Source organism: Cibotium barometz, chromosome 48, assembly GCF_041138505.1.
Source record: "Cibotium barometz isolate CiBa-2024 chromosome 48, ASM4113850v1, whole genome shotgun sequence".
Lineage (NCBI taxonomy): Eukaryota > Viridiplantae > Streptophyta > Polypodiopsida > Cyatheales > Cibotiaceae > Cibotium > Cibotium barometz.
Window position 1 is genome coordinate 4419764 of NC_141093.1, and position 23259 is coordinate 4443022.

At 43.3% G+C, this 23259-nt stretch overlaps 1 protein-coding gene across 1 annotated transcript; it reads right to left on the minus strand.

The window, feature by feature from the left end:
• Nucleotides 1-4142: 4142 nt before the first annotated feature.
• LOC147610722 (uncharacterized) lies at nt 4143-23056 on the minus strand. Its single transcript, XM_086785091.1, has 4 exons — nt 22895-23056; nt 22630-22799; nt 4458-4521; nt 4143-4196 (listed from the first exon to the last, which is right to left on the minus strand). Exons 1-4 carry the CDS (start codon nt 23054-23056, stop codon nt 4143-4145), a joined length of 450 nt encoding a protein of 149 aa, XP_086641217.1.
• Between the last annotated feature and the right edge of the window lie 203 nt (nt 23057-23259).

Genomic DNA, 23259 nt, shown 5'->3' on the forward strand with positions numbered 1-23259 from the left:
AGGCTGATGTGCCTGTGAACTTGCCACAAGCAAGTTCTAGTTCTACTACTATGTCTGGGCCAGCAGCAGAAGCTGAGAGTAGCAATGTACGTCCATGGTCAGGACGTTTGAGGTATGAGAGTGTGAGCACTGGGAGTAGTGCTATGGATAAAGGAAAGAAGAAAGTCGAAGGAATTGGAATCACAGGTTATGAGTCATCTAGTTCTGAGAGTTTGGATGAGGAGCTTGGCATACCTGTTTTACGCACACCTGGTGCTAGGCAGGACAGATATGTGCCACCACATGCTAGAGTTACAGGTGTTCAGAGTGACCCGCATGCATTGCGGAGATCCCAGAGAGTCAGATATCCTGTTGACAGGTTGACATATAGAGATTTTGCTATGCACTATGCATATATGACATCTATGGTAAAGCATGTGGAACCTACATGCTATACAGAGGCTCTTGGAGAGCATGTAAGAGAGAAAGCAATGGATGTTGAGATGGACGCATTGGTCCATAATGACACATGGGATTTGGTTGCACTACCAAAGGACAAGAATGTTATTGGATGTAAATGGGTTTACAAAGTAAAGTGCAAATCTGATGGTTCTATTGAGAGACACAAAGCAAGATTGGTAGCAAAGGGTTATGCACAGACCTAAGGATTGGATTATGATGAGACGTTTAGTCCAGTGGCTAAGATTAGCATAGTGAGAGCAGTCATTGCTATGGCTGCAGCTAATGGCTGGGAAATGCATCAGATGGATGTCAAGAATGCATTTCTGAATGGAGATCTACAAGAGGAAGTGTACATGGCACAGCCAGAAGGGTATGTACACCCTAGATATCCCACTCACGTATGCAGATTGAAAAAGGCATTGTATGGTCTAAAGCAAGCACCTCGTTCCTGGAGTGATAAGATGAGCAGATATCTTATCTCACTTGGTTTTCAGATTTCTACAGCAGATTCTTCACTCTATGTGAAGAAGACAGAGCATGGGATTGTTTTACTAGTCATCTATGTGGATGACTTGGTTATCACAGGTGATCATGGTGCAGATGTGATACATGTCAAGAAAGCTTTGAGTGGGCAATTTGACATGAAAGATCTTGGTGAGTTGAGATACTTCCTTGGAATTGAAGTGGTCAAAGATCATGTAGGTACATGGTTAGTACAGCGCCAATATGCATTGGATATGTTGGCAAATTATGGCATGACAGGGTGTAAGCCTATGAGTACACCATTGGAGCAAAATGTGAAGTTGCGGGCTGATTATGGCGAGGAATTGGATGATCCTTCTATGTATAGGAAGATGGTTGGTAGTCTCATATACATGACTATCACACGCTCGGATTTGAGTTATGCTGTGGGGCTAGTCAGCCAGTTTATGCAGAGCCCCAGGAAACCACATTTAGATGCATTGAGACGCATCATGAGATATGTGAAGACCACAGCACATTATGGTTTACTTTATGAGAGTGGTAAAAGCTTGGACATACATGGCTACACAGATGCTGATTGGGCAAGTAGCGCATATGACAGGAGGTCTACTAGTGGATATGCTTTTACACTTGGAAGTGCTGTGGTGAGTTGGAGTAGCAAGAAGCAACCTGCAGTTGCTTTATCCAGTACAGAGGCTGAGTACAGAGGTGCAGCCATTGCTACTTGTGAGGCTATATGGTTAAAGAGTCTCTTGACAGATTTATGTGAGCCTATTGATGGCAAAGTTGTCATTCATTCTGACAACATGAGCAGTATACAGTTGGCAAAGAATCCAGTGTTTCATGCGAGGACCAAACACATAGAGGTCCATTATCACTTTGTCAGAAAGAAGGTGCTGGATGGTACAGTTCATCTTCACTATGTGAAGACTGATGAACAGGTGGCAGACATCTTTACGAAGCCACTTAGCAGGGAGAAGTTTGAGTACTTCCGGACTATGTTGGGAGTACATGGGATGAGCTTGAGGGGGAGTGTTGAGAGTCTTGATATCCCAAGCTCATCTACATCTTCATTGGCAGTACATCATGAGCTTGAGAGGGGCTGTTGAGATTCAAGCTCGATGTCAGTGTGAGCCAGCTATGCTATGTGCTGGCAGATTAGGTAAGAACATGTGTGAGACATAAATGACCGCGTGTCCAGCTGGTCATAGTGTGCGGACATTAGCTAGGAGGGTTAGTAGAGTGTGGACACAACTCATAGTGTGGTGTGTGGATTATGGATTAGTGCATTATGCTTTGTGGGAGAGTGGACATGGCTTCCCTCTATAGTTAGGGTTTGCAATATACATTAGGGTTTGCTCCTGTGTGTGTGTCTCCTCCCCCTCTACCGTTCTTTCAACAACCCTGACCATTTTTGCATGCACACGCGGCCATTCTTGGATGTTCCATGGCCATTCCAATAAGATCTTGAGGCTCGAAGAGCATGCAAGACTGGAATGGTGGTCCTGGGGCCATTCTTGTAAGAATACACTAGAGCATTGCAAGAATAGCCCTAGGGCCAACCTTAAGGTTGATGTGCATAAAAAGAATGGCTCTATGACCATTATTAAATCATTATATTATGCATACAAGAGACTGTGCATAGAAAAAAAACCTGAATTTTCATATGTAGTTTGGACCTAGGGCCATTCTATTGTGCATAAAAGAGACAAAAATAACTTCCACAAAATATTTAACTAGACACCTTAGGGTAAATGATAAATTCATATTCAATAAAAAAAAGACATTTACAAAATCAATGCCGCTAGCTCATGAGACTCCTTGTAGAAGAAAGCTCTCTTAGCATCTAGTGAACAGTTACACAAATTATTTTCTTTTCTCTGAGCGTATAAGCATAGAAACCAAACCTGCAATAGAAATTTGTCTCACAGGCAAGGGTTGGGCTTCTTCAGCTGCTTGCAAAACAGATGCTTGGGAGGTAGAAGTAGCAGTTGGTTGTGGGTCGTCATGGATCTTTGCCCACTCTCTAACACTATGATCCAACTTTGCAAACGCCAAAAGTTTGGAATGCATGTCATCATGGTCTTGAGCTCTCTCAACTAGACATATTACCTCTCTTTTTGCCTTCAGTGCTTGCTTTGACACAAAGCCATTACTATATGCATTAATCATCATAAGATCTTGCATACATAGACTCTTTATGCACTGATCGATGACCATGGCCTTTTTCAGTTGTAAAAAGACTATGGGGTCCATACTCTTTACTTTATCATACTCCAATGGTAACATAGTTGCATCTAAGATGGGACCTTGAGTGCCAACATAGTTGTCATAGCCTTCATACGTGTTTTCCTTGCTCAAAAAAATAAGCACACTGAAGAGCTCAGCTCGATTGCACCATTGCATGGTGCATCATGCACAAAATGTAGAGTACCATAGAACATTATATGCCATCCAAGAACTTTCTGTAGAGCATCTTGCAAACATACAATATCAACAATCTTTAAAAAGGCAAGGAATGCATATTGTAATTGTGAGACTGCCACAATGCCATTCAACAATTGAGAAAATATCTCAATGCTCCACTGCATATCTCTTGCACTCCCTTCTGTGCTATCCAAGACACAGAATCCAATCAGCATTTGATTTTGATAAAATTGAATTAAAAAGTGTTCACCTTCCATCTCTAAGCTCGCAATGGGAATACGCCATGGAAGATCAGTCACAACCTGCTCTTCCCTATTGATAGCAACAATCCATTGTATGTAACCCTTTGCATCTGATGATGGAAACTCCAAGTTCATCTTACCAACCTGCAATCTTGCCTTTATCCATGGCTCACACTTTCGATGAAGCACATGGTAGACACTATCATTAATGTGATAAGTTGAAGCCAGCTCCTAGTCCTTGCATTTCTTTGAATCATTAACATTGTTGAATTGAAGGAATAGATGTTCTTGCAAAACCTTATCCTGCTTCAATAGCATCACTCTATCAACCATGTCAATCTTTTCCTTGTCTGCAACCCCCTTTGAGAGCAAGATTTTCCCTTTCAAAAGCTATGTTTGAATAAGCTTGATCACGTCCTCTTCTAAACCGCATAAGCATATGAAATGAGATGGATTAGGCTTCTTTCCCCCAAGTTTGCCATTCTCGACATCTTCTATAATTTTTAGCCAAGTATAGAAGATGTCATCGGGGCATGTAATCATGTGTGCCTACTTCTGTGCAAAGTAGGCACCCTTTGATGATTCGGCACTTGAAGAGAAATTCTGTCATCACAAAAAAACAAACAGAACATAAACAACAAGATAGTTTCAATTCTGGTACATCAAAAAAGCTATCAAATAAGATTTAAAAACATAAGATACAATGACTTACATCCCAATTTACACGAGAAGGGTGTCCCTTTGGGACTCCAACTGCTGGTCTTGAAGGCTTTTTATAATGCTCATACTACTGGCTTCTCAAGTGCTTTAATATGTCACTATAGGGCTGCTTTTTGTGAATAATGCATGTGCCTCTATATTTGCCATCTTGGAGATGGCCACCATCACTGTTGGAGGTGCATTCACAACACTCCGAGCCTTTCGATACCTATAAACATCTTTCAAGTAGAGTAAGCTTGGATCAAGATTATCCTCTAATACAATTGCCTTTGCAGCATAGATAGAATGCTAGCCATCTATGATCCAATATGCATATTTTTAAATATCCCCTGCCCTTAGATCTTCCTTGGCTAGTATCTCGTGTATCCCTTCAAAAATCAGCTTGACAGGCATTAGGTACGCACATAAACAAGAATTGTTTATGCCTTTCCAACAAACCATCCACAAATTTCCTCTGCTTTGATAATGTCCATGGGATGACATATAGTGTGGTTGGGTGCTACCAACCATAGGGATTTCGTACTCAGTATATAAACCCAGAGGAAAATATTGTGCATACTGCTCCATCCCTCCTAAATGGGAATCCTTCACCCTTTTTTCTTTCTTAACTAGATCTTTTGGGTTAGAAATGGTTAGAGTGGAGCCCCCAGTCTCTAAAGTTGTGGCCACCTATTGTACCTTTAACTTTTTTTATCTTTTTTATGAGACACCAGCCGGGAAACCACATCTCTCTTTGTTACTTTATTTTGTAGTATCATAGTAAAAGCATTGAATGGCATTTCACAACAAGTAATGTCGGAGACATTCTCCTCAAGTAATGTCGGAGACATTCTCCTCAAGGAAAATTTATGCTCCGTATATTGATGAGAAGAGAGATATTCTCTTCTTTAATGCCATAGATCCAATTTATACCTTTGTTACCATTTTATATTGGCTTTAGCTTTTTTGTGTTCGATGAAGATTGGCATATACTCCCCTCCTTGTACCTTGTTGGATATTAGAATGTACAACAAGTGTCTATCTAGTATCCCTTGTGTCTACTAATGGTGCAAAGTAAACTCGTATCTACATACAACCATGTACAATGCACAAGCTAGCCTATAGAATAGTTATAGCATGGGTTTCTAATTTCACTTATATTGCTTGTGCTTGGTACATACCCAGAAAATCAAGCATACCTCCCTATATACCATGTGTTGCGCGATATGTGAGAGAGCATGATCCTCTTGGAACATCCATTTTTCCTATTCCAATTGATGAAAAGTTTGAAATTAATAATGTCACCTTTATGGTCCATTCTTCAACCATACGAGAAGCAAGTCTTGGACTTTTTTATCCTCTTCTCTTCCAAGAGGTGTGACTATTCTTCATTATGGTGGAGACAAGTACTATCTCCATGATTGGAAGGAGTTGTGCAAGTTGAATCCAAGAGCTTTGAAGTACTCATTTGAAGAAAATCCCAAGGTAGATAGTCTAGAGGATAAGGTGTACATCGTTGGTGGTGATGTGGAGTATGGAAATGTAGTAGGATACATAAGCAGTTATCAAGGCACAAACATGAGACCAAATGTATGTTTTACTCTTCACCTAGAATTACCCCCTTGATAAGAATGTCAATTCAACAGAGTATGGCTACATATGTGTGGAAACCTTATGCAATATTCATGCTGGTGAAGAGTTGTAAGCTAATTATAGCTTTCTTTGATTCTATGTACATTCTTGACGATTGACGATAAAAATATTAATTGTTTACATTGTCATGTTTAATTATTTTTCCAAGTTAATCTCTTTCATAGTTTTAGTGTAAATGTCGTGATTGTTGTACATAGTCTATTCTTGTAAATGTCATGCATGGAAAGAATGGCCCTAGGCCATTCTTGAATGCCCCAAGCCACTCCAACATGGCCTTGAGGCTAACTAAGAATGGTTAAGGGCCATTCTTCGATGCCTCGTGACAACACCAACGTGGCCTTGGAGTGAAGCAAGAATGGCCTAGGGCCATTCTTTCTCCTCTTGTTCATGTGAGAATGACTCCAAGACTATTATTAGATGCGCTAGGGCCATTTCAACATGACCTTCAGGTCATTAGGTCATGTAAGAATGGCCCTAGGACCATCATTGCAATTGTTGTGCATGTAAAGAAAGAACCTAGGGCCATTCTTAGATGCCCAAGGTCACTCTAACATGGGCTTGCATTAGAGCATGCCAGAATCTCCCTAGTGCCATTCCTATTCCTATTTGTGCATTAGAAGAATGGCCCTAGAGGTCATGTTGGAATGGCCTTGGGGCATCATAGAATAGCCCTTGTGTGCAAGAGAATAATGGTCTATTCTTGGAATGGTTGTGCACGAAAAGAATGGCCCTTGGGCCACTCTTTCTCTTCTTGTTTATGTGAGCACTGCTCTATGGGCTATTCTTAGATGACCTAGAGCCATTCCAAAATGACCTTGAGGAACATTAAAGCATGAGAAGAATGGCCCTAGGGTCATTTTTTGATGCCCAAGGCCACTCTTACATGGCCAATCAGGCCATTATAGCATGCAAGGATGGCCTTGGGGTCATGTAGGAATGGCCCTAGGGCCATTCCTAATGCTATTGTGCATGGAAAGAATGCCCCTAGAGCAAGGTTATCATATTTTAAATTTTGTGCAAGTTAGAGGAATTAAATTGGCTACCACGTCTTTTTGTTTGAGAACTGTTTACTTGTAGTTAAGTTTTGTGTATCCTTTTAGTTTATTGAGATTTGCATGATGAACTGGATGCTACCAAGTCGTTGCAAAGTTCTAATGCAGTAGAATTGAAGCCATTCTGCTACGGCAGCAAATATATCAAAAGTTCTATCTAGGAGCTTTATTACTTTTAAGTAGATATATATTTCCTTGAGAAAATATTTGCTTAAAAAAGAACATATTTGTTTGCTATGCATATGGGTACACCATTGTCTAGGCCATATCATGCTTAAAAATGTTATCATTAGAGTTATTTTGCATAGGAGCCTCTTATGATCGTATGAAATAACTATAACATCAAGCATTGCGGATACTAGCACGAATGAAATTGCCATTGAAGTTGTGGAGGAGTCAATTCCACTTGAGAAGGAGATTTGTTCAATACAAAACACATCTAAGAGAGCAATGCTGACTGTGGTATTGGATTTCAATGGATTACTCTTGAAGCGTTGCCTCCAACCATGTTCTCTACACCAATTCCACTTGAGAAGGAGATTTGTTCAATACAAAACACATCTAAGAGAGCAATGCTGTGGTATTGGATTACTCTTGAAGCGTTGCCTCCAACCATGTTCTCTACACCAATCCATTATGTATGCTCCAAATAGATACCTTATACTTTGTCGAGGGTGCATATCATTTTTGCAGAATGTTTTAGAAAAATTCAATGTTGGTATCTGGTCAACTGCAACAGAGGAGAATGTTCGGTCAACTCCCTTGGGGGCATAAACGGTATCTAGTGGTGAGGTATAGAGAGGCTTGGGGCTTTGCTTTGGGCTTCATCGACGATGAGGGGCTCTTGGGATAGCTTGTTTGGCCTTGCCACCTCATGTACTTCAAGGATGTTAGGTTCTTGAGGGACCAAAGAAGTTGGTTATGGAGGGCTTGAGGTTGGTGCTATGGGTGTGCTTTCTTAGGCCTCTGCATGAGCTGATGACGTTAAGCAAATAGAGAGTGGCCTCTGAGGTGTGCTATTTACTCTTTTCTTGGGGGGTTACTCGAGAGAGCTGACACCTATTTGCGCCATCAAATGGCTTGTGTGTCTGCCACTAGGACGGTGGAGCCTTCTGCTAATTCTTGTAAAATTTTTGGTGTTTTGGTGGCTAACTCAAGTTCTTCTGGCAAGGCATCGGGCATCAAAACTCCCGTAGAGCATGGTTTAGGATTTGGGTAAGGAGATAGGGATTGACCACCTTTTTGTCGTGTTTTTATAGGTAATGAGTGAAATCTTTGTGAAGCATAGTCACCCGATCATCTTGCTCCCCATGGTGCAAGCGATAAACTTTGTTCATATCTATGCGGTTGTACTAGAATTCCATATTGGGGAATATGGGAATTTCTCACAAGTTTGGGACACGTGGTCAAAAGTTTGGATTAACCATAACTTGAACACCACTAATCCAAAATGAGCGCTTTATAGCTCTTTAGATTCCATTTTTCAAGCGCTTTCCAACGATAGGTCATATGATAGGGTTTTGAGAAACTTAGAAACATGTTATCCATATCCCCTTTTTTAAGTATTCAAAAATGGGAATTGGAAAATTCCCAAATTCACTAATATGGTGTTCTAGTCTTTTGCAAGTTTTACTTGCATGATCATAGATGTACCCAGTAGTCTTTCTCTAACTCACGATCCTTGAGCATTGTAAACTTTGTTCCATTGTTGACATGAGAGGTCGGTAAATGTTAAAGAAATCTAGCTTTTTGGAGAAATGGGAAGGGTTTGGCCCAGCTGGTAGGTTGAGGGCCTCACGGATTAACTTCTTGGGGGTGATCAACACCGACTTCTTTGTACCGTTTATCCCTGTAACCATTTTACGTTTTGTGCCTTGTTGATAGGAGGCCAAGAATTCAACATAGAGGTGTCCGCACTGGACTACCCAATGCCAAGTTTCCCACTCTCATTTTCTCTAGCATGGCCTTAAACTCTGAATCTTGCATGATCAACACCGACTTCTTTGTACCGTTTATCCCTGTAACCATTTTACGTTTTGTGCCTTGTTGATAGGAGGCCAAGAATTCAACATAGAGGTGTCCGCACTGGACTACCCAATGCCAAGTTTCCCACTCTCATTTTCTCTAGCATGGCCTTAAACTCTGAATCTTGCATGCAGCTGGGAGAGTGGTATTAGAAGTAACCCTTCTTATTGTGCATAGTCTCTATGTGGGGGATGATGGTTTCTTCGCATGTGTCCCCATCAACGGCGGTCCAAGGAAGCTCCCCTTTTGTTTAGTTTTCCCCTTACACTTCCTCTTCGGGGTCCTGTCATCTCCCCCCGCCGATAAAGTTGGAGAGCCTAGGTCCTCATACAAGGGATATGCAGTTTGATCTTTGCCTACCAAAAAAGATAACTTGAATCAGTCGACTAGTTGGTAGTAGTATCACATGATCCCTTGTTAGATGTTAGTGATTAGAATGAGAGGTTAGTATGGCAATGATGATAGCCTTGAGAGTAAAAAAATAGTTCTCTAGATTCACAATCGTGATTCTGCAAATTTTGCAAACTGCAGAATCACGATGTGTCAATTTTCATTTTTTTAATGGAGGATAGGTGCAAACATTAGAGAATGTGTGATTAGGAAGATTGAATAATTGGTTGGAAGCACTACTCTTCGTGATTATGCAAACATCTGTTGTCACATGATTATGTAGACATGATGTGGCAATCCTGGCGTGATTCTTCATTCGTGATTTCTGATGTGGCATTAACATCAGGATTGGTACTAACGTGGAAATAAGTTGTGATTCTTTTTACGTTGTTGATTTTTTTGTGTGTCTTGACTAGTGACATGTCATCACCGTGATTAATGACGTTGAATTCACGGCACGATTTGTTAGGCATGATTGCTGATAGGTCACCGGATCGATGACGTGTTAGGCACGTACCATGATTCCATAGAGACTGCATAATCATGGTTTGCAAGGGGTGTAATTTACCATTAGAATTTGGCATTGGCAACTTGAATGTGGTAAGGGTATGGGTAATTGTTAGTTTGTACATTATCTTATGGCCGTGATTTTGCAATCACGTGAAATGGATGTCGTGATTCTGTAGACTTCAAAATCATGGCAGTTCGGGTTTGGTGTAGGGAAGTGTACATAGATAATAAACATTGATATGAGGGTGGGATGAGGAGAAGAGTCAGCATGTGAAAAGAATAGAAAAAACATTACCATGGAAGTAAAAACACCCAACGGGGTGCACTTTTTAAAACATTACAAAGGAACTAGCAAACCCACAGTCATAATATCTTTTGGAAACAACATTAAACAAGTAAATAAGTAGAAACAAGGACCATGATCTTGCAGATTGATTTAGTGAGGTCTAGTCTGAACTAAGAACTTATCTTGTGGGTACCCATACCTATTTTGTCACTTTTTGTGGTAGAGTGGTATTCTTGGGTAGGATCCATTTTTGGCCTTCCATTTCTGTTTTACCACTTTTTGTGGCTGGAGCGATTGAAGTGACAGGTGATTTTTGATGAGGTTTATAGATAGAATGCCTTTCCACAAGATTTCATGACTTGGGTACCCATATTTTTGTGCTCCCCTCATAGTACCTTGTGATTTCAATAGCCTTTTTGGAATCCAATAGCGATGGACATGAGGTTGCTGGTTATGAGACTTCTTTTGCTATGGAGGGAGATCTAGACCAAGCTATTAGTCCTAGTTATTGCCTCTTCCTTAAATACTTATGGTGTAGCAAGTGCTGTAGATAACTGTGGTTGCTCAATTCTAAGATTAGGGGTGGTTTCTTCGATGCTCCATTGTGGCAATGTGTATCTGTAATGCCATGATTATAGGCGAGCAGTCCTTTGCTCCCAATTGACTTCACAATTTACAATAGAGATCTAGCTTTGTCTTAGAAACATTTCCTCTTCTAAAGCACCTACATGCATCACAAAAACCTTACATGGCCAAGGATTATTTGTGGTGGGAACATTAACTTTCAAACATCTCAAGGCTCCTATAGTTCCTCTATGCACACTCTTAACTCTAGATGGTGTGGGTTCCAACCTTGGTTTGTTTAACTCTACCTAGATCTCATACGAGAGAAAGTTATGACTTGCCCCCCCTGATTCAATCATTGTGAGGAGATTAGTAGAGGTCCCTCCCGTAGAGAGTCCTACTTTGAGCCATGTAGGCTCTATCTTAATGTCCTCTGCATTGATTAGGGTTAGAGTTGCCATGTTTATGTTGAGTGTCTGTTTACTCTGTTTGGCCTTATCTTGGGTCCTCATCTTGTGCTTCTTTTTTGAGCCTTTCGTGTCTCGCTTTTTCCTGTTTCTTTGTGTGCCTATTCCAACATGTCTTAGGTTAAGATCCCAAAGTACTTAAGTTTGTTACCACCATTCATGTAGTCTTGCATCTCAATGCCATCAATTATCTCAATGCAAGCTGCACCTTGGGGGGTGAGTTTTGTAAATTTGAATGGCCCTAACCCTCAATATTTTAGTTTTTTCTGCCCTCGTACATAAGTACTAGGTTGCCTTTAAAGAGAATGTGGGGCAGAGAGCTTCTTTGCAAGCAAATACACACACACGACAAGAGAGTGCAAGACACAAGATAGAGATGGATGGCTGAATTTTCTTCTATTTTCTTCTCTTCTCTACAACCATTTATCTAAAAGATAAGAGTACATACATAAAGGGAAAGTACTCTCCTACAACATTATACAAAATGGTTGGTCTATAGTGTGAACTCGACTATATGAGTTGGCGCTATAACTACACCATAACTCTAGTACTCCAAAGTGGCTTTCACATAGCCTGTCATCCACTAGCGGCATATTGATAATAATCTCACCATCCATGCCAGTGGCATAAGTGCGGAAGCTATCACCCAAGTGGGTCATCAATTTCTGTTTGTAGCACTAGTTGAGATCAATATCTTAACACTCCTCCTCAAGCTCAACAAAGATACACCTACATGGGTTCACAAATGCACTGGACTAGTACAAAGATGCAGCTACATGGGTTCACAGATGCATTGGGCTAGTACAAAGATGCAATTACATGGGTTCACAGATGCATTGGACTGGTACAAAGATGCAATTACATGGGTTCACAGATGCATTGGACTGGTAGTGTCACCAGACAGGAGGTTTACCACCACAGTGGCTTTATGTTTTCATTTAGAAGTGCTACTATGAGTTAAAGTAGTAAGCAGTAGCCGGCATTTGCTTTGTCGAGTATAGAGGTAGAATACAGGGGTGTTGCTACAGTAGCTTGTGAGGTAACTTGGGTTTAGAAGCTACTTGTTGATATCAGTGACCCCGTGGATAAGGAATTTATCATGTATTGTGACAACATGAGTAGCATATAATTGGCCAGTAGCCCAATAGACCATGTTAGAATGAAGCACATTAAGGTGCATCATCACTTTGTGAGAGATAAGGTTCTAGCAGTAGAGAGAATCAGGTGGCTAACATCTTCACGAAGGAATTGGGCACACAGAATCTTCATAGGTTTAGGATCTTACTTGGAGTTCAGTGTGTGGAGTTAGGCTTGAGGGGGAGTGTTGATATATCGAGCTCAACTAGTATTGTAGACATTGATGAGCCACCTGGGCGATAGCTTCCGCACTTATGCCACTAACATGGTTGGTGACATTATGGTTGATATGCCGCCAGTGGGGATGACAGGCTGTGTGACAACCACTTTGAAGTACTAGAGTTATGGCATAGTTATAGTGATAGCTCATATAGCCGAAGAGTTCACACTATGGGCTGACTATTATGGCATAGTTATAGTGATAGCTCATACAGCCGCATTCACACTATGAGCTAACTATTGTATGTTACTATATAGGAGAGTACTTTCCCTTATAGTATATACTCTTATCTTTTTCGTTATATGGTTGTAGAGAAGAGAAGAAGATAGATGAAAATTCAGCTATCCATCTCTCTCTTGTGACTTTCTCTCTCTCTCTCTCTCTCTCTCTCTCTCTCTCTCTCTCTCTCTCTCTCGTGTGTGTGTGTGTGTGTGTGTGTGTGTGTGTGTTTTCTTACAAGGAACTCAAGCTCTCCCTCTTCTCCGCATTCTCTTTATAGAGGAGGTTGGCACTTTATTAATCCCAAGGACTACCTAATCGTCTCACAGGTCACATATAGGAGTCCCCAATAGGAGTCCCCAACCCAAGTGGTGGATGCCTTATCTCCTTAATGATCAACCAAATGTGGTAGGAATATATGAGTACATGCTAATCAAAATAAGGTGGTGTTGGCACAAGTTCCTGAAAAGATGCAGGGGAGAAGAGAGCTTGAGCTCTTGCAAGCACACTGACACTCACACAAATCCTAGAGAGAAGAGAGCACACAAAACACCATATTAGATAAATTGGAAAAAATCCCACTCCCAGGTTGGTCGTGTTTTTCATTTTGTGTGCTTTTTGTGTGAAAAAATATTAAAAGATTGTGCAAACTTGTTAGGAAATATATGATATATACTATGGAATTAGGAGCCCCATGTGCCACACTGTTATTTTAATAGTCCAAGAACAAGATAAAAGAATGGTCCTAGGGCCATTCTAAGGCTGTAGAGTAAAGAGAAACTCCTATAATTTGGTGCTTTGAAATAAAAGTAGAACAAACCCTATATGCAACACATTGAAGTTAGATGGGAGTTTGTGGGTGGTTGCAAGATGAGGTTATCTAGTTTCATGTCGTGGGCGCCCTTGGCTTTAGCTGAAAAACAGGCATTTTTTCAAGAAGAATAGCCAATCTCTCATAGTTAGCCAAGGAGTTTCACTTCAAGGTCTTCTAATGAAACATCATATGCAAAGTTGGGCACCTAAAACTATAATCTGATCGAATATCCAATAATTGCAATTCCCCTTTTCTTTGGGAACCAAGTTTGTATACAGGCCCTGTCCTAGGTTTAGACAGGTATAGTGAATGTGAGTAAATTGCCTATAACTTTTACATTATTACTCATACGATGTTCCCACTTTGCATATCACAAATAAAAATAACATAGAGCTTAACTTGATTTATCGAGTAATTTTTGATGTGTTCTACTATTTTCTATATTATTTAAAAGATATTAGAATTGTTAAAAAACATACTATTTTATCCTCCCACCACATCTACCATTTAAAATGCTCAAATTGTATGGATCTAGTGATGATTAGATTGGGAAAGATTAGTATAATGTGGGTATAAGATAAAATTACAAATCTAACGGTTTGATTTTTGTAGATTTACTTTGGAAAATTTATTATGACTGTCAGAGGCCCATTAAATCAATAGTAATTTAATTCTAGAAAATTAAATATTGAATCTTTCAATCTAAAAACTCATGGGATCAATACTCTTGTTGCCATGAATTTATCAAAAAAAATTTGGCTTGATTTGAGTATGGGAAGGTCCATTTTCAATCCTCCCAAGTGAAAATTCCCATATTGTGTCCACTCTCCCCTTTTCAAGTCTAAAACCAATCCTAGTTAGGTTTGGAAATCTAGGCTTGGTAAACTTCACAGCTTAGGTTTCATTCCATGTGTGAGGCTTGGGTAGGCCCAAACCTTATACATGCATGCCACTTTATGTCCACGTGAGCATCGAGAGGATCCACATAAGCAGCTTGCCACCTCAGCTTGCCACCTCCACCCTCCATGTCAACATGGTCAACCTAGTTGACTCCCCACCTCATCATCCTAGTCATCATTAATGCCACATCATCTTGCCACCTTTGCATGCCACCTCGCACATGGTGACATGGCATGCCACATCATGGAATTGCCACATCAACCATAATAGTGCCACATGTCAAGAGAATGCCACGTGTCATGCACGCTTGTGACACGTGGCATCTCCTTCCCACCTCCCCTCTTTTTTCAAAAACATATTTTTGGAAAAGTTAATTTAGTAATTTAGAGAAATAGAATATAGAAATTTAAATAATAAAATATATGTAACTTATTAAATAAAAGATTTTAAATCACTAATTTAAAAGGATTATATTTTGGGATTAGATCAATAAAAATATTATTAAAGATCATATTATTAATTTTAAAAAAAATAAATTTTTTATTTTTATATTTCTTGAAAATTTTTTATGTAGAATAAACCTTTGAATAAAATATGAAAAAAATACTTTATTTAAAAAAAGCAGTTATATAATTATAAAATAAAAGATTTCTTTAAAGATATATTTATATATCTGGAAATAATAAATATTTAGACTTGTTTATAAATATTATAAATAATATTAATTTTTAAGTGGATAATAGTTTATCTTTAAATATCTTTATGTTTATCTTAGTTATCCAATCAATCTTAGATAGGAAATCCAGTGAGATTTGAAGTGGATAACCTATTTTTCCTATATAATCACACATCTCTAGTACTATCCCACACTTATCTGTAGTACTATCCCATCATTGAGCCCTTATAATATTTTCTCTCTTAGCTTCCTTGAGAATGGGTTCTCAAAGTCGTAGGAGTCGGAAACGTGATAGGACTAGACTCCCCCCCATCCACCAAGTTCAAGAGGAGGAGAGGAGAAGGGTAGCTCGTGAGAGAAAGAGAGAGTGGAGAGCACGTCAACGAGCAACACCTTCCGTTGGCGATGATCCAAGCCTTGCTCCTCCTCTTCCACTTCCTCTCCCTTCGCCCTCTTCCCCCCCACTACCCCTTAGTTTAGATAATCCACATGAACCCGCCCTTCTTGAGTCCTCTCTTCTACAAGAACCCACCCCCCCTCCTTTGGGCGCCCTTCGTGTGGATAGGAAAGAACTATCAAAGTCAGGGGCACATCGTCGTGCCCATGCAATCTTCCAATCCTATTTCAAAGACCTCACGTCTTCATCACAGGCATGTGTGCTTGATGCTTTGATTGATCTGCCCAACATGGCCAACTGCAGGGCGCTTTCCGACATTGGAGGTCGAAGAGAGAGGAGAGCTGGCATGGCGGTGCTACAAAGTGTTCGTCATTCCTATATAGTTAACAAGAAGAGGAACTCTGCGGACGCTTTGGCTGCTCGACGGGCTATTGTGGCAGCCATAAGTAGCTCCCAAATGAAGGGTAAGGTTAGTGCCACATCTCGCATCCTTTCCATAGCACCACACGCACTTAGAGTTGGGTCTATTAGGCGACAAAGTTTAGATGCCAATGAGGTTGGTGCTATGTGGGCGAGTAGTGGTCGTGTAGCTAGGCATGATCGCCTACTAGATGAAACCACTAGAACCTTGATAGAAAGTTTTTGGGAGGAGAATTGTCGTGCATCGCCAGTTTTCAAGAAAGCTTTGCGTAAGAGAGTGACAAGAGGAGTGTTCATTGAGCACGGTGCTTGCTTTCTTGAAATGTCCCAAACTGAGTTGTATTCTCAGTTTGTGGCTTCGTATCCAGAGCTTAAAATTGGGCAAAGGTCATTTGAGGGGTGTAAGCCTTGGTTTGTGAGGTACTCACGTCAGCGTGACACATGTTGTTGTCGCTACCATGTTGAGTTCAATCTTTTTTATGATGTGTTCCGTTCTCTTAGTGGGCATAGAGAGTTGCCTCGTAGTCCACGTGATTTCATCCACTCTCTTTTGTGTGCACGCACGGAGGATGCCCAGTTCCATAGGATGCCTTGTGTGGAGAGCAACTGCACATCATGTGGTTCACTTGCACATCTACAGATGGTAGATCTTGATGCAAGTGACCAAGAGATAGTGGCATGGCAACGTTATGAGTATGTGACACACCAGCTCCAGAGTGGTGGACAGTCCAGGAAGTTGCAGCTCGTGGACAAACATACACCACGTTGTCACTTCACAGCCACATTTAGGGAGCAGATCTACCCCTACATACGGCACAGTCATTGTGCCAAGTGGCAGGATCGTCAGTTCCGAGCATGCCTAGCAGAGTTTCCTATTGGTGTGGTCGTCTCTGTGATTGATTTTGCAGAGAACTACACTTTCACACCTTTTCAGGAGATACAATCTGAGTATTACTTCTCAGAGCAGGTAATGGTTATATTTTGTAATATTTGTTTTATGTTTGAGCTTCATTACTTAAGTGATTTTTTGTGTCCTAAACGTATGTATTGCTTCCCTCACCAGGTTGCTATTTTGGTCCACATTAGCTATCGACATGCAGAGGCTCATGTAGATGGGATAGCGAGTACCCCCGAGACCCGTGTCATTATTCGAGAGTATCATTTCTATATCAGTGATGATCGTTCACATGATGCACATTTTGTGCAACACTGCTTTCGTCTCCATGATGATTTTTTAGGAGATTGTGGGATCAGACATGTCCAGCGATGGGTTTGGTCGGATGGTTGTGGCGCACAGTTCAAGTCATCACGTCAATTCTATTGGCTCTACAGGTTGTACTTATGGCTTTCTTACATTTTCAATTAAACTAAATTCACTAGAACATCTTAAAGAAAACAATAACTAAGACTATCTTTTATGGATTCATAGGTGGCATGTGCAGTCTAGTATCCCAGTGATTTGGTCATTCTTTGAGACTGGTCACGGGAAGGGTGAGCATGATGGTGCAGGCGCGTGTGTGAAACGTGCCTTGAGGCGTCATCAGCTGCGACAGGATGCTCAGCGGTTCAGAGATGCGGGCCACGTAGTCGAGTGGTGCTCCCAACATTTGTGTGGGAGTGCAGCATCATCGTATCCCAGACGTGATGCTCGGATTGTCAGGAGATTTTTTTGGCATGTGGATGGTGGCACGATTGACCGCAGAGCCTCCCATGATTGTGACACAGTACCTGGCACCTTGGGCTTACATTCCATCAGGAGCACGTGCATGGCGGCCCCCACGATTTACACACGACGGTTTGCATGCTTCTGTGGAGCATGTATGGATGGCGATTGGTCACATTGTGCCTCGAGAGGATGGGCAGATGCATGGATACAGACATTCCTCTCCCCCGAGCATCCTTCACATCCAGTGGTGTCTGATGAGCACACAGGTCCTGCGTTCATGGTCAGTTATGATGACCTGACAGATTTGCTACAGGAGGGTGATGTATTTGCTGTTATTGCCAGTGAGGGAAACAGCGAGGGAGTAGACTACTATCTGATGAGTTGCACTAGGCCAAAGTGCATGCTTGACCAGGATACAGTGGATGATCATGGGTTTTCTTATGACGCCCATAGCATGATTGTGGCAGGCCGGTTCTACCAGCAGATTCGACTTCATCGGGGGAGTCTTGAGTTCCAGCAGTGGAAGTGGGAGTTAGAGGCATTTCAGTTCTCTCATCTAGTGGTTGCTACCAGGCTCACTCTTGTTCGAGTACAGAGCCGAAAACACAGTTCTCACCCTCGTTTTCGGCTTCGAGTGGATGACCATGAGAGCATTCTAGAGCAGTTGAGAGCTAGAGAGGGTGCTGCTGACTAGATCTCTATCTTGATAGTGACTAAACTCAGACTAGCTGGGTTAGCTCACTTACATTGTACTTAGATTTTTGGGCAGTGACTAACCTCAGACTAGCTGGGGTAGCTCATTTTCATTCTGATGTACTTATTTGATGTTTATATCATTATGAGTTTTCTCATTATTGAGTATCATTACATTTTAGTTGATGTTCTTGATTTTATTATATTTTTTAACACTTTGGCTATCATATTGTTTGTTGAAAATCTCCATGCCATCGTACCCAAACATGCTCCGATGGGGACCAAACTTTGCAAGCATGTGGGGGTGGGTCCCCCCCACATGCTTGCAAAGTTTGGTCACAATCAGAGCATGTTTGGATTGGCAATGGGCACCCAGTGCGGGTTTTTCAAGACTCTTGGTGCTTAAGAGGCCATGGAAAATCCGGGCCTTCCCCATACCATCGTACCCAAACATGCTCCGATGGGGACCAAACTTTGCAAGCATGTGGGGGTGGGTCCCCCCCACATGCTTGCAAAGTTTGGTCACAATCAGAGCATGTTTGGATTGGCAATGGGCGCCCAGTGCGGGTTTTTCAAGTCTCTTGGTGCTTAAGAGGCCATGGAAAATCCGGGCCTTCCCCATACCATCGTACCCAAACATGCTTTGATGGAGACCAAACTTTGCAAGCATGTGAGGGTGGGTCCCCCCCACATGCTTGCAAAGTTTGGTCCCCATCAGAGCATGTTTGGATTGGCAATGGGCGCCCAGTGCGGGTTTTTCAAGTCTCTTGGTGCTTAAGAGGCCATGGAAAATCCGGGCCTTCCCCATACCATCGTACCCAAACATGCTCCGATGGGGACCAAACTTTGCAAGCATGTGGGGGGTGGGTCCCCCCCACATGCTTGCAAAGTTTGGTCCCCATCAGAGCATGTTTGGATTGGCAATCGGCGCCCAGTGCGGGTTTTTCAAGACTCTTGGTGCTTAAGAGGCCATGGAAAATCCGGGCCTTCCCCATACCATCGTACCCAAACATGCTCCGATGGGGACCAAACTTTGCAAGCATGTGGGGGTGGGTCCCCCCCACATGCTTGCAAAGTTTGGTCCCCATCAGAGCATGTTTGGATTGCCAATGGGCGCCCAGTGCGGGTTTTTCAAGTCTCTTGGTGCTTAAGAGGCCATGGAAAATCCGGGCCTTCCCCATACCATCGTACCCAAACATGCTCCGATGGGGACCAAACTTTGCAAGCATGTGGGGGTGGGTCCCCCCCACATTCTTGCAAAGTTTGGTCACAATCAAAGCATGTTTGGGTTGGCAATGGGCGCCCAGTGCGGGTTTTTCAAGACTCTTGGTGCTTAAGAGGCCATGGAAAATCCGGGCCTTCCCCATACCCTCGTACCCTAACATGCTCCGATGTGGACCAAACTTTGCAAGCATGTGGGGGTGGGTCCCCATCGGAGCATGTTTGGGTACGATGGTATGGGGAAGGCCCGGGTTTTTCAAGACTCTTGGTGCTTAAGAGGCCATGGAAAATCCGGGCCTTCCCCATACCATCGTACCCTAACATGCTCCGATGGGGACCAAACTATGCAAGCATGTGGGGGGGACCCACCCCCACATGCTTGCAAAGTTTGGTCCCCATCGGAGAATGTTTGGGTACGATGGTATGGGGAAGGCCCGGATTTTCCATATGCTTGCATAGTTTGGTCCCCATCGGAGCATGTTAGGGTACGATGGTATGGGGAAGGCCCGGATTTTCCATGGCCTCTTAAGCACCAAGAGACTTGAAAAACCCGCACTGGGCGCCAATTGCCAATCCAAACATGCTCCGATGGGGACCAAACTTTGCAAGCATGTGGGGGGGACCCACCCCCACATGCTTGCAAAGTTTGGTCCCCATCGGAGCATGTTTGGGTACGATGGTATGGGGAAGGCCCGGATTTTCCATGGCCTCTTAAGCACCAAGAGTCTTGAAAAACCCGCACTGGGCGCCGATTGCCAATCCAAACATGCTCTGATGGGGACCAAACTTTGCAAGCATGTGGGGGGGACCCACCCCCACATGCTTGCAAAGTTTGGTCCCCATCGGAGCATGTTTGGGTACGATGGTATGGGAAAGGCCCGGATTTTCCATGGCCTCTTAAGCACCAAGAGTCTTGAAAAACCCGCACTGGGCGCCCATTGCCAACCCAAACATGCTCTGATTGTGACCAAACTTTGCAAGCATGTGGGGGGGACCCACCCCCACATGCTTGCAAAGTTTGGTCCCCATCGGAGCATGTTTAGGTACGATGGTATGGGGAAGGCCCGGATTTTCCATGGCCTCTTAAGCACCAAGAGACTTGAAAAACCCGCACTGGGCGCCCATTGCCAATCCAAACATGCTCCGATGGGGACCAAACTTTGCAAGCATGTGGGGGGGACCCCCCCCCACATGCTTGCAAAGTTTGGTCCCCATCGGAGCATGTTTGGGTACGATGGTATGGGGAAGGCCCGGATTTTCCATGGCCTCTTAAGCACCAAGAGTCTTGAAAAACCCGCACTGGGCGCCGATTGCCAATCCAAACATGCTCTGATTGTGACCAAACTTTGCAAGCATGTGGGGGGGACCCACCCCCACATGCTTGCAAAGTTTGGTCCCCATCGGAGCATGTTTGGGTACGATGGTATGGGGAAGGCCCGGATTTTCCATGGCCTCTTAAGCACCAAGAGACTTGAAAAACCCGCACTGGGCGCCGATTGCCAATCCAAAAATGCTCCGATATGGGGACCAAACTTTGCAAGCATGTGGGGGGGACCCACCCCCACATGCTTGCAAAGTTTGGTCCCCATCGGAGCATGTTTGGGTACGATGGTATGGGGAAGGCCCGGATTTTCCATGGCCTCTTAAGCACCAAGAGACTTGAAAAACCCGCACTGGGCGCCAATTGCCAATCCAAACATGCTCCGATGGGGACCAAACTTTGCAAGCATGTGGGGGGGACCCACCCCCACATGCTTGCAAAGTTTGGTCCCCATCGGAGCATGTTTGGGTACGATGGTATGGGGAAGGCCCGGATTTTCCATGGCCTCTTAAGCACCAAGAGACTTGAAAAACCCGCACTGGGCGCCAATTGCCAATCCAAACATGCTCTGATTGTGACCAAACTTTGCAAGCATGTGGGGGGGGCCCACCCCCACATGCTTGCAAAGTTTGGTCCCCATCGGAGCATGTTTGGGTACGATGGCATGGAGATTTTCAACAAACAATATGATAGCCAAAGTGTTAAGAAATATAATAAAATCAAGAACATCAACTAAAATGTAATGATACTCAATAATGAGAAAACTCATAATGATATAAACATCAAATAAGTACATCAGAATGAAAATGAGCTACCCCAGCTAGCCTGAGGTTAGTCACTGCCCAAAAATCTAAGTACAATGTAAGTGAGCTAACCCAGCTAGTCTGAGTTTAGTCACTATCAACAGCAACCCAATCAAAATCGTCATCTCTAACTGCCGGTCGACGTGCGCGTCGAGGCTGCTGTGCACGTCGAGGAGGCTGTGCCGGCTGCAGGGGTCGTCGAATGTCTGCGGGGAGGTCTGCCTCAAAGGAAGGATCGTGAGCTGGTGCCGGTATACTCGGGAGCTCACGAGTCCCAAAAGCTGCTATGGCCCTCTCTCTCTCTCTACGTCGTGCTAATGCAAGACGCCTCTGTCTGTAAACCCAAAATCTATAATCTGCAATGGTGCGTGTCTGCCACTCTGCTCGTGTAAGCTCCTCTGCTGTAAGGACACGCTGCTCATGAGAAGCAGCACTGCTGCTAGCACCATCACCCGCTGTGCCACTAGGGCCAGCACCACCCACGCGCTCAAATGCTGTCACCTGGCTCTCATGTAGGACTCTCTGGTAAGCGTCGAACTCATGTGAGCTCCACTCTATCTCAGGAGGCACCTCAGGCTCCTGGGCTCTATCGTCGAAGGCGTCGAGTCCCAAGTCCATAGCTGATGTAAAGTCGACAGGCCTGCCAGTCCTGGCATCTACTCGTACAAGGCCTGGGTGAAGATCATCGATGCCCAATACCCTGTACGTCGCTAAGTCGACGCGTGCACGGCAGGATGGGCATGCTGAGAACCGGACGAGCTCCTGGGTGATGCAAGACAAGTGGAAAATATGTCCACATCCTAGGGCATATCCTCCTGTACTATCAATGTCCTCGATACATAAACAGCAGCACGCATCACGTAGGAAGGGAGGTGCATCCTGAGGGAGAGGTCATCGAAAAACCTCTGTGTGACAGGCCGTGGATATAACGGTAGGTAAGGCACTGTCACGTCCGATGATCTACGATACTCTCGAACATGCAGCATCAGCTGCTCTGCCCTGTGCTGGGCAATCTGCTCCATAATCTGATGATGCTGTGCCTCAGCTCTGGAGCTCTCTACCTCGGTCCGAGCCTACGCAAAAAAGTAAAGCATTTAAATATTTGATTAGTCTCTCATTAGGTATTACTTAAAGAAATTTGTAACTTAAACGTGCAAGAGAAACCTACCTGCTGGATGTCGGACTCTCTCAGATGCTGTGCCTCTGCAGTAGCTGCCTCTGCCATCTGTAATGCAGCTCGGAGGCGGTCTATCTCCGCTCTCGCCTCTACCAACTCCTGAGTGAGCCTCTGAGTGGTAGGTGTGGGAACCTGCGTGACACAATCAACCATGCTGCTCATGTAAAAATATAGAAAAGTACATATAAACATGAAGATAAATGACCAAAAAAACTTAAGACGTAATATATATGTAAATACCTCCACATCTGTCGTCGGTATAGCTCGTGAGAATAGGCGCACCACGTGCTGGATGCTCTCCGTGGTACTCCGTACGTCAATGCCGACCTGCGTGCCAAGAGCCTCTACTGTCGACA